Source organism: Embiotoca jacksoni, unplaced genomic scaffold (genome assembly GCF_022577435.1).
Source record: "Embiotoca jacksoni isolate LCO1_2020_lvr unplaced genomic scaffold, fEmbJac1.0.p SCAF_8, whole genome shotgun sequence".
NCBI lineage: Eukaryota > Metazoa > Chordata > Actinopteri > Embiotocidae > Embiotoca > Embiotoca jacksoni.
The window spans coordinates 14,570,187-14,583,125 of NW_027185436.1; the positions used below are offsets into that span (position 1 = coordinate 14,570,187).

Below are 12,939 nucleotides of genomic sequence, written 5' to 3' on the forward strand. Positions count from 1 at the left end.
CAAACAACCAAGAAACGCAGTCAACAGTGTTATTGTTATGTGATGGATTTTACGTAGTCTAGTACTATATTTATATTTAGAGGCTTGCTTCTTTTTTTTTTTTCCCTGCTGTTGGATTTAACTCTTTGGAAATATTTTTTTTATTTTTTGTTGTTGTTTTTAGTTCGCATTTTAAAAAGCGAGGACAGCCTTCATATGTACCCAACGCCAAGCGAGTGCGATTGAAGATGTCATGGATTAAAACCCGCCCGCGCCGCTCTGCGTTCATTTAGCTGCGTCTTGCTCGGTGACTGGAGAGGAGAGAGAGAGAGGGAGGGGAGAAGAGAGCAGCTCGAGCAAAGCGGGCAAAAACCAACCAAGCCTCAGAAAACCAGAAATAAAAGGCGAACTCAGCTTTGTATACGCAAGAAAGAAAAGAAAAGAAAAGAAAACAACCCACTTTGGTAAACGGCATTGATAACTCGTATAAAAAAAAACAACATATACCGCTCCGGGGATTTATAGGCGGTAAAGGCTTTGGTGTCGTCTGTGGACTCTACTCGAGAGGGCTGGAAACTCAGAAAGGAAAGAAAACAACAACAACAACAACAACACTGGACCAAAACAAAAAAGAGAGAGAGAGAGAGAGAGAGAGCGACGGGGATTTATTTTTTTTGTTGTTGTTGTTTTTTTTTGTTTTTTTTTTTACACACAACAGTGACAATAAAACAACACAACCTCGACAAGTGGTCCGCGTTGTGCCGAGGGTGAAAGTCCGAACCAAAACAAAAACAACAAAACAACAACAACAAAAAACCTGGAAATATTGGGTAAAACTATTGGGGTTATTGTAAATGTTTCATTTGCGAGTGGCGTACTCCGCGTGAACTTTAAACTCAGGAAACAATGAAGACATAAAGCGAGCGAGAAACTCATCAAGTGTCTCGAAGCTGCTTTTTAGCCACATCCCGTTAGCGTTAGCTCGGCTAGCTTGTAAAGCGAGCGAATGCGAGGTGAAGCTAACGCCCGCTAGCGCAGCCAAAGAAGCTAAGTTAGCTTTCGGCTAACGCTAGCTGGCTAGCTGTACGCGTTTTTTTTTTTGTTTTGTTTTGTTTTGTTTTGTTTGTGTGGAAGAAACTTTTGGGTGTTAAGTTTCCCCGGAGCCCAAACGCTGAAGGATTATTGCGAGGACAGAGGGGAAGGGAAGGTTCCCTTCTGGACTTTTCCCCCTCTACGTGTTTTTTCTAATATGATGGCTGCGGAGGTCAGCAGTGAGGATACGGGCTCGGTCACGACAGGGACAGGGGTGGCGGGCGGAGGAGGAGGCGGAGGAGGAGGAGGAGGCCCGGAGACGGCCCCTTTCCCCTACTACCCCAAGCCGAGCAGAGTGCGAGTCACCGATTTGGGACAGGGGCAAGCGCCGACCCTCCGCCAACACTCAAACACCTCTCCGGACTCGCTTCCCGACGTGAGCGGGATCTACCCCATGTCTGGGGGGGACGCGGCCGGACCGGCGCTGTCCGCGGCGGGGAGCGGCGGAGCAGGAGGTGGGCATTCAGTTTTTCAAGGGACGGTGTGCTGCTCTCCTACTTTGGAGGGTCCAGCGAGTCGTATTTCACCCACATCAACAGGCCCGGATGGGCCCACCGACTTCCCCCCGCTGCCGCCGCCGCCGCCTCCTCCTGCCCCCCCTCCGGCCTGCGGGGGGCTCGGCGGCACCGCGGATGAGAGCGACATGCAGGATGGGCCGGAGTACGAGGAAGAAGAGGTGGTGTTTCCCCTCTCCGCACCTCCCACGAACCAGTAAGTACACCACCAGTCAAATGACGCCTCGTTCATTGACGGCTTAGAATTGAACATTTCGGGTATCCTGTCCTTTTTTTGTTGAGTTAACTTCCTTCCTGCTGTTATACATTTGAGGTTTCGTGGTGTCGACCACTTCAAGTTCAGTAACTTGAGCTTCTCGCAGCTCTCATCTGTTGTGCTCTGCTGTGTGTTCACAGCTCACCGACATTTCCCCACCTACTGTGTTCTTTTATAACCACTAACCTAACAGTTAAGCCTGTGAAATAAGCCCAGCATAACGAGACCCATAACAGAATGTGTATCTTCTGTGCATTTGCAAAATTGTTATACGTGTTTGGAAGAATCCAAATTACTCTGATCAAGTTGAATTGGCAGCAGAAATTGCAACTTGATGGCACATAAAGTCTTTGTTTAAACAGTCAAAGCATAGATGGATAGATAGATAGATAGATAGATAGATAGATGTAACTTAATTGCTGCAGTGTGGTAACAATAGTTCACATAAATCACAAAACACACATTAACTTTAACGAAAAACAGACAACAAAGCAGGTAAAAAGAAAGAAGCTGTATTTACAAATGTGTATACACAAAACTACTATGCAACTATGCGAAAACAATAGACCAAATTTTAAACAGTTCTTACTGCAATTTAAATGTGCATCGCTAACTCAAAGGATTTGACTATCTTATACATTACAATAATTGAACAATATAAAAATGTGTATTGACTGTATGTCTTTTTTTCTACTAGGAAAGCTTTATTTACATAGATTATTGAATACTATATTTTTTTTTATTTTTATTTTTTTACTATTTTTAAAGAAAGACAGAAGACACAAAGTATGTTGGTCCTTGGTAGGTGCAGAGAGGGGGGACACCACTATCAACCTGCAGATTGCAAATTCCTCCATCATATAGAATGTGTTGCATTTGCCCCAAATCTTACTTTTCTTTGTTGAAGAATATAAGTGTTTATCTACCTAGTAGGGTGGGTCATTTTGTTGTCTGTTCACTGTAAAAAAAAAATAAGGTGATAAGTTTCCTAAGTGTGCACTTCAGCTGATTAACAAGTAAAGTGGTTTTAGAATGAGTCAAAAGTGACTTCCCCTTACTTGCTTTTCCTGTTGTATCAACAACCTGTTTTTTTCATGGAGGGGTCTGATATTAAGGGGATACACAATTACTGCCCCGCCAACATTAGTTATTCTGTAAATTCTTAATTTGTTATCTAGAGTAAGCGCATTTAGTTATTTTTTGGCTGGCTCGTGTAAACACCTCTCAGTATGGCACTACAATAAGAGTAAAATTAGTTTTAGTGAAGTGCCTTACCATGCTACGTGGCAAGTAGAAATAGCCTCAAAGCAAAATCTTGCATTTCGGCTCTGACATAATGGGTATTATGTTTTAGAAGTATATTTTGTTAATGATTAAAGTTGGTCAAATATAAAAACAAAGGGTATGTGTAAACCTTTTTTGTTTGCCAAATGGACCCTAAGCATTGTATGGTAGAATTGCATATCTAATAAAAGGTATTTTTATGAATTTATCAGGCATGCACACAAGCACATGTCCAAACTCGTGTGTGTGTGTGTGTGTGTGTGTGTGTGTGCTGGTGTTGTAATAACCTAAATACAGCCCTCCCATTTGTTACAGTCTCATTAGAGAACTGCTGAGCTTGGTGATTTCTGGCCCTCATACTGTGAGATATGGAAGTGACTGGGCATGGAGTGTGGATTCAGCTCTTATTTTAGGAGCCACCCTATATCTCCCTGTCAGATTACAGAGGAAGGGGAAGGCCAGCTTTTCACCAATCTTGCATGTTCTGGTAATGAGAAACCCGAAATGGAATTAACTGCACTCAAATCTAGGTTATCACCTATACTGCTAGTGTGGAAGTAGTAGTTTTACCAAGGAAATACAAACTTCATCATGGGTTTGCACTTGCATTCCAGTTTATCAACTTGCCGGGTTGCCAGTGAGATAGCGAAACAATTGTCACTTGTGAATTAACAGCATCGATTTCTTTTCTTTTTTCTGGGGGATGGGGGGGGGGGCGGGTTTCACAATGAGAGACGTGAAGTCAAACATTGTATGCTGTATTTGCTGACACACATAACCTTATGTGCTGGTGAGAGTTCAAATGAATCTACTCTGTATTTCCTCCTTGTCCTCGTCTCTGATGCCTTACTCAACACTGTTGTGCAAGGCACATAAGCAACATAAGCTTTTCCTCTATATTGGGTTTGTGGTTTTGGTCAATTGCTTGTAGTGGTGATGAAAGCTGAACCACATTTCTTCAATGTTTCCGATTATTATTGAATGTGAAGTGCGTAGCAGAGTTTATCAACGTGGCCTTCTCTTCTGGCCTTTATCGACACTGAACTTTACATCCTCCAGTTTGATGTGGACAGATATGCAGAGATTGAGACAAAAATGTTGCTCTTGAAATTATTTATTCTTTCCTTTTAAAGAAGAAAAAAAAAAAAATTGACTTTTTATGTGGATGCCACTCCGTGTCGATGGTAAATGTAGTGAATTTAGGCAATAAATTCTTTGATTTGTGCATTATTGACCAAAAAAGCTGGGATTTCGTTCTTGTGTGTCGCTTTGCTAAGTCTCCGCTAAGTTATAAAACCCACCCAAAAAAAATGATAAGCAGCCAGACGATATTGTTTCCAGGAAGCAAAAGACAGGAAAGAAGGCAGCGTTAGCAGCTATTGTAAACACAAACAACACGTGTTGAGAAAAACCGCTTGTCCAACTCGGCCCCCTTTGTTGGCCAAATGTAACGTTAGGTGACAAAAATACTCACTCGGGGGTCATCTGCTGTCTTTTCCAGTTTATCATTGGTGTCATAAGGAAAGTCTGCAGCACACCACTGTCCAAGGAACACACGGACTCTCTCAGCCGTCGTTGGTGACTCCAACAAAAAGCGTCCGTACTGCAGTAGCATCGTTGCAGCGGAAGGGAGTCCTTTTCTGTTCGTGTTGGACAGCGATTTGAGCAACGGCACCACCGGTTTGTTCTCGGCGACTCAGTTTCTGGACGGTACCCGGCCGAACACATCCTCTTGAAAGGCTAATGCAGGAGTAGCATCAGCATCTTTGCTGCATTTCTTCGGGACGCATGCTCCGGCTCAAATAAATACAGCTGACTATCTGAGTCAGCCAAATTAAAAAAAAAATAAAATGCTTCCTCAGTCGTAACATTTTCTGTCCTCATATTTTTGGATACCGTTGCTGTTTGAACCATCGCTAGTTGCAATACAAGCTAAAAGGAAGAGGTTTTGTTATGTTGAGGCTCATCCCCTGGCTCCCCAGCAAGCATCTGGTTAAAAACACACTGAGGTCAGTTTCTTTATGTACACTGCATGCATGTGCTTATCATGAGGACGCCCTGCCGTTGGCAGTATAAGCAAGGCCAGACACAGGCTCTCCGAAGAGATGGGCACATACAGTAGCCTACACTCATTCTTTATTCTGGCATTAGATGCCGCAGAAGAACAGACAAGTTATAAGCGGCCGCCTTTACCTTTAACGGTGACACCAGTAAAGGTGAGGGTTTGTCACTTCTTCAGGATGGGTCACTGATGCGCTCTGATAGACTAGGCTAATATGGTATAACTTGTCGTATCCACAGGTGCTGTCCTAAACGTTATGTCTATTCTGTGACACGAGGATTCAGGAAAAACGCAACACAATCAGGGACATAGCTGAAGGATTGGTGTGGAGGAAAAAAAAAATCTAACTCATGGCCACATTTTTGACATAAAATCAAAATATCACTATGTTAACAATCCACTATGTATTACCAAACTTGCATAAGCGAGATATTTTGGGAAGGGCTTTTCTTTCCCCCCATTTCCCTATAATACCAAATGCCAAAAATAAATCCATTCTACACTCACCAGCTGACTGCCTTAACTACCCTGAATTATTTTTGCATCATGCCATGTCCCTTTGGTTGTGTAGCTAGCTATGTATGCCTTCTGTAATCAGGGTCCAAGACTGATCTTGTATTCCTTTGAGTTATGTTAACAGCCTGCGAAGTGCATGCTGGAAGAGTGATGGAAAACTTCCACTCTTGGAAGTTGTCAAACTGTTGCGACTGTGAAAGCCAAACTTGGCAGATGTTCAGAGGGCGCCAGAGTGAAAATGTTTGCTTGTGTAAGAGTGGAACAAACAGCAGTCTCATTCATTCACACGTCTGTACAACACAGTGTACAATGGCTGCAGCACTGTGATAAGACTTTCACACGGATGACAGCTTAGCGGAGAGGCAAGTGTGAAGATTTCAGGTGGGCCCAACAGCATGTGTTCCCGCTACCTTGAAATCTCTGGCCCCGTGCCTGAGCTTAAACAAACAGCATATTGGGAAACGAGGCATTGATTTTGAATTTCCACAAAGATTAGTGGGGATTTTAAGTCATAAAGGGTTTCCCTGAGGAGGTGGTGGTAGGAGGAAGGGAAAAAAGGGGAAAGAAAAGTTGGATTTGAAGATCAGTGGCTGTGTGAATGAGTTTACCAGATTTACCAGCTGGGTGTGGAAACATCTTTGTAACTGTACTCTTAATTTAGCACCTACACTAAGTAATTGCCCTTTGTGAAGGGTGGCAGAGACAATGGAACTCTAAAATGGCACAAGGATCGTGTCACATAGTTTAATTGGGTTATTCCCTGATGGAGGCTGTTCCTAGTAGCCAAAATGTTACAGCACTTCTATAACAAAGCGCTGTTTTATTAATGCGCCTGGATCAGTCATTATGTACTTTTGATGAATGGTCAGCACAGCAATGGGTATTAAGCCTGTAATTTCCTGTTAAACATTTTTGAAATGACTGCACAGGTCCTAGCTGGAAAGCTATATAGACTAGTACAGGCAGTGTTAGACTGTGTTTGCACTTTGCCTCACAAATACCTCCTCAGTCTCCCAACCATTATGGCAAAGGATGCACATGCTTAGTGCTGGTTTACTAGACCCACTGATTGAAATACCACTCCCACTTTTATTAGTGTAAGATCTGTGTTGTGCATTGATAAGGCAAAGCCAATGGTTTTCATGCATTTTCAATGTGTTACACAATGTCCTGTCATGCCCTTCCAATACCCACACTGCCCTGCCTTTTTCTCTCCTGCATCCTGTTTTCAAGACTTCTGAGCCATTCATTGTGGCCTTAACAGGATCCTCAGAAGCATTTCAGTTGTGTTTGACAATACCCAGGATTTCTGATTTGAATGACTTCTCTCTTTAGTTGGCTTTGCTGAATGATAGTTTGTGGAGTTTGAATGGAAAGTGTTGCAGTGCCAGGTTCGGCTAAAGTGCTGTAGTACTGCAGTCATGACTTCCTACACAAGTATAATAAAAGGGGTTCTTTTAACAGCGATTGTAATGGATTGATAGTTGTGCTAAAGGAATGACAACATCACTGAAAGCTAGTGTTTGCATATTTTTTTCCCATTTTAGTTTTGAGATACATAGTGTCTTTCTACGAGTTATTCTTTATTCAGTTGAACCTGAAAGATGGCTTTATTTCTTTAGGTAGACAATGCTTTTAAGTCTATGCCCCTGCCTGTAGAAATCAGAAGCTCAGGAAGAATATTGTCTGGGTTGATGAAAATGAAGCTTATTATCACTGATGTAACGATGTTATTTCAGGGAGGCTGATTCACAGCAGGAAAGCCGAGATGTCGGCTCCGGTCGCTGTGTGTCTGGCTGGGCATTCAAATGATGATAGTTGGGCAGCATTCAGGCTGAGTAGGAGAAGATGGCCCTTACTCATCTCTCCATCTTTGTGGCTTAGGTCTGCCCCAGCGTGCTTTCATCATCTTTCCTGGAAAGATGTAATCATCAGTGGCGGTTCATCATTTGTAATGTGTGACATTTTACTGAATCTGAACTTGGATCAGAATCAGCTCATTGGATCTGAATCGCTTATCAAATCTTTTACTATAGTAAGTTCGTTAAATAGTGTAATGTTTTTATTTTACTCATTGCACTAATGAAACTAAAGTGGACATTTGAATTATGTTTTTCAGAACCAAATACCAGGCAAGCATAACACTAACACTAATGGATACTGATAATTAACTATTAAACCTAATCTTTGGCTATTCCCCTGTGCTGAAGGGTTACAGGGCTTGCACCACGTGCCTTATGACTAGGGCTGTCACAATCATGAAATTATAGTTGCCGATTAATTGTCATCCAAATACTTGCGATTCATAATTTAATTGTGTTTTTCTGTTCACGTTGTGCAACAAATGTAATATTATTACATTTAGCTGACGCTTTTATCCAAAGCGACTTACAACATACGGAGCAATTTAGGGTTCAATGTCTTGCTCATGGACACTTAGGCATGTGGGCAGGAGGAGCTGGGGAGGTGCATGTTTTTGGATGTTGGAAGGAAGCCGGAGCACCCGGAGAGAACCCACGGAAGCACAGGGAGAACATGCAAACTCCGCACCGAAAGGCCCAGGACCGGATTCGAACCCGGACCCTTTTTGTTGTGAGGCGACAATGCTAACCACTGCACCACTGTGCACCATATAAGCCTAGTAATAATTTAACACGACTATATGAAGAAGAAGAGTCAATTTATTGGTATTAAACATTGGAATATATAGATATAAATGATCTGTGTATTCTTTTTAGGCTTTGTTAAAAAAAAATCTTTTACTGAAACTTCCAAAAAAATTACTAGCAATGACATGTACCAATAATCAAAATAAACAGTCTACTATGGTGGTGCTAATTCTTCACTTATGTGCGAAACCATAGCAGAAGAAGGGGATGCAACTATATGAAGTCATTAAAAGAGCCCCACTCATTGCAATGAGGCGATTTTGTAATAACTGAGGTCTATGTATGACTGTTCTATAACATTCATTAACCCTACCATTAAATAATATCAGGGTATTTTTGCAATAACAGTATTCTTGAAGACATGACAACATATTGACAAATGTTGTTTTTTTTGAAGACATACAATTGCAACAAAATAAGTGTTATAGTTTTGTCAGCACAAATATAACAGTTTGCTTTCAAATATTCAGAAAAATGATTGCTGTGAACTGTTATATGTCTGATGTTTTGTAAGCAAACCACTTCCACACTACTGAAGTTGCTCCCCTTTTTGGTAATAACTCCTCCATCGTGGAGCGGCTTTCAGCCATACTTGTTATTTTGTGAAAGTTATGCACATACTGTATTTCACACTGTTGCGCTGTGTAACCGAATACATTTATTACGCCAACAAGTTGGAATTTTGCCTCTATCATGATTTCCTTTTTTTTTTTTTTTTTTTAATCATATTAAAGATTTGACAGGTATTATTGTGAACGATGCAATATGGCACACCCCTAACTCATCCCAATTCATAGCTGTTATCAGTCACCCTCGTCTTGAAACCGTATTTCTATCCATTGTGAAAACATGAACACACAAATATAATTAAATGGCTAAGAGATCACAACTTTGGTAGGAGGTGTTTGGCTGGCTGGCTAGTGCATAAACCCAAACAGTGTTTAAATTAAAAGCCCCGGCACTGTTCATATCCTGAAAAATCCTTGGTGGGAGGTTGAGACCAGTCTGACATATTCAGGGTGAACAAGCTTCACATCTTCACAAGGTTTGTCTAGTTTGTTTCCATTATGCATATCTGTGGATTTTGAGTGTGCACGGGCAGCGCGTGAACGCGTATTCATAAAGTCATCAGTGTGTGTGCAGATATGCCACTCCCTACCGTTGCTGTCCCGCTGCTTGAAAAACCAATAGGCAGCATGCTCATGATGCGTGGTTTTATGAGAGAAAGAGCAGAGAGCAGGAGAAAGAGAAAGAGAAAGTCAAGGGAGGAGGAAGTGGGAGCAAAGACCAACAGGACTTACAGTCTGCCTCAGCAGCAGAAACATCAACTTGTATATTTCTTCTAAAGGATAAGAGAACCAGACGTGACGTTGTCGTCAAATTAGCGCATCAACTAAATGAACGCGAGTCAGTCTGCATCTCCTACTGTTCATCCTTCCTCTATGGATGTTGCTCATTGACCCTGGCTACGGGACGTGGCTGCGTCCGGGCTGCATCAGGGGCGCATCATCATGCCTTGTGAGGATTTAGAGCTGCTGTCGCTCGGCTTTCCACGTCGGAGCTCACAGTTTTTGCCCGGCCAGGAGCAGCGTTGGTGGAGTGGGTGCACCTTGTGAGACCACGGGACACCGGAGGGAGATGCAGCAGAGGGTGAACTCGGCGTAAGTGGAGCGTCCAATCACCCTGCAACTCTTACTTTCCCTTCTCAACAATGGGATGAAAGAAAACATCTGACGACTCTTGCTTCACAATGACGTTTTGTTTTGGGAAGCAAAATGTAGTTTCAAGATATTGTTTGTTAAAAGGGGGGGAAAAAAATGAGGCACGCCATTCGGTCTAAAAGTCATATTGTGATTATTGTGGAAAATGTTGCAGTAGTGTATAATGGACATATAGACTCATGAGTAGGCTTTCTTGGTTATCAATGAAAATGCAAACTGGTAATTTTGAAGTATTTCTTTTTCAACTCGCACGTATCAGGTACATTAATTTTAAACCTCATCAACTTCCTCATGAAATATTTGTACCAAAGATGCTCAGTATGCGTATTAATAACAAATAGCAGAAGATGTCGAGTGTTGATTAAACTTGCTGCAAATATTGCCAAGTCAGAACTAAAATGTGAGTTCCTCAATTTTTGGATATGATATTACCAAACGTGTAAAAAGGAGATTCTGACAGCTGGATGTGAAGTGACTTGATCAGTTAGTTGTTTTACTGGTTTCTTTGCTTCCTCGCTCGGAGTCGTTGGAACTACAGAAACACTCGGCCCACTCTGATTGTACAGCTGTGTGACGAAGTGATGCATCTTTCACCTCGTACACGTTCTGCGGCTGGCGCGGAAAGCGATGTTGAAGCCTGCTTCCCCCACCGGAGTATCCGCTAAAAGTTGGATGAAACCACCTGAAGGGTTTTGTGCGCCGAGCTTTCCTACCAGGAGTTTGAGAACTGCGGAGTCCCTTGACACTGGTCTGCCCAAAAAAAACATGTTGCCTATTTAAGAAAATGCTGCAGAATCCATCTTTTTTTTTTCTTTTGGCCACCAATTCAGCGTTGGCTGCCCTGTTGAGATGCATTTCCAAATGTTCTCGTCGCCGAATAGTCATGCGACCATGACTGACTGACTGGTTTATCTCTTCATTATGAGGAGACTGCACACAAACAGAGAATTCGTTGTCGGGGTCACATCTGCGTGTGGCACTTTTTTTCTTTTTTTTTTAAATTGCAGTAATTTGTTGTGTAATTGCAAAAGTTAAGATCGTGATTGGAATTGGAATTAATTGCGCTCAAGCACTAAAGGAAATCGTTTGTCGTGTGTGTGTGTGCGCGCAGTTTATTTATTTAATACATAAAGATTTTCTTCTATCTGAGGGCTGTCACCCGGTTCTGACTATTCAGTCTGAATGTTACATGGATTTTACTGCAGATCTTTTTTGAATAAGTGTATAAATGTGTAACCACATGGCACATGTGCTGCGATTTTACATTGGCTTTATTTCAAAAGGTTACTGAGCTGTTTACTGGGCGTTAAATTTGTATGTGGAAAAGACGTGTTACTCAGTGACCCATGTAGAAAGTCCGTAGCTCCTCTGGGGCGCATTGCTAATGTACAGTAATGCAATATTTCATTACTTTTTGAAACTGATGAGGGCTGACAGTATGTCTGTGGAGATGTTTCAGCACAGATGGATCCATCTAGACAAAAGATGATGAAGAAAAGAGACATAAGGTAGAGAGAAAGCACTCGCATAAGAGCTTAATGAGAGATGGACAGAATGACAGAGAAATGATGTCTAACTCAGTCAAGTCACAGCAGTCTGTGTCCATCCTGTTGGTTGAGAATTTTGTCTGGCGTGCGGTAACAGTCAAAACACATTTATCACAGAATCTTTGCTTGCCTGAAATTACCATTATTACTTAATCCTAAAATCACCATATGATAGTATGTTAAAGAATGGATAAAAGGCAAAGTGTATCAACAATCCACTAACTGAGGCATTCTAAATGATTACGTCCTCCCCAATATACCCAGACTTTCTTTGCTTCTGAAAAATAGTTTTGCTTGAATGATTTTGGTCGGTAGAGTATGCACTGACCTCTTTTGAAGCTCCAAATTTTCCTGAAGACTTAGTCTCTTTTCAAACAGTAGCATGTCATGGCTGGGTTATTTTAAGTCCACCTTTCGGATGACACACTTTTCAACATCAAATTTAAATAATCCTTTGTGTTCCCTAAGGATACAGACAGATTTGTATTCAATTTACTCATCAATCTGCTGATATCATTTACATTTTTTTTAAGCCATTTTGTTTGTCATTGTCTGATTCCTCCACACGGCATTGTTATGCTGGGATGCCTCTTTCTTGAAATACCCCAATCATTAGTTGAGTGCACATTAATTAGCAAACAATGCAAGCATCATTGGCTATTTAGCCTGTAGTTTGTTTATGTTGCCACATTACATTGCTGTCTGCCTGTATGGAAAAGCTGCTGCCCATCTAATTAAAAAAAAAATAATGACATACAATTCATGTGTGATATGCTGTCATACATTTGCTTTCTGCAGTAAAGGCAGTTATTGCACCAATAAGGCTGTTTATGTTCTATTTGACATTTAAAATGAAATGGCATAATTACAATTCAAAGTAAACTATAATTATACAAGTATTCATGTATCTAAATAAAGTATATTATTGTTTTGTGGGAGGAGCTCTCTACTTTTCAGTAGAAGTCTGATATTCGGTTCTTTGTGCTGTTTCTCTGTCCTTAATACTTCTCATTCCAGTTGGAAGAAGAAAAAAAAAAAAAAAAAACGGTATTGTTTGCTCTGCGCGCTTCTTCTGGCTTCATTGTGATGCAGGTTGTTATTTCTGAACCAAAAGCTATAAACTGTGGGTCAACACTACAGACATAATGCAAACACTATGTCACTCCTGTCCAGATGGAGCTCTTGTGAGGTAATATTTTGAAGGCCTTCAGCCCTGTGTTTTGTCATCTTGCCCAACTCACTAGGCTCGGGCATGTTCGATCTCAGCAGCGCACAGTTATATTGTTCTTGACAGCGTG

The 12,939-nt window shown here is 41.5% G+C and overlaps 1 protein-coding gene across 1 annotated transcript in view; it reads left to right on the top strand.

Annotated features, from left to right (window-relative positions):
- Nucleotides 1-283: 283 nt before the first annotated feature.
- LOC138215763 (ras GTPase-activating protein 1-like) overlaps nt 284-12,939 on the top strand; it is a 31,348-nt gene continuing 18,692 nt past the window's right edge. The window contains exon 1 of the mRNA XM_069178110.1: nt 284-1,782. Within this exon, the coding sequence (XP_069034211.1) occupies nt 1,229-1,782 (554 nt within the window). The 5' untranslated portion in view covers nt 284-1,228. The remainder of the gene's footprint in view (nt 1,783-12,939) is intronic.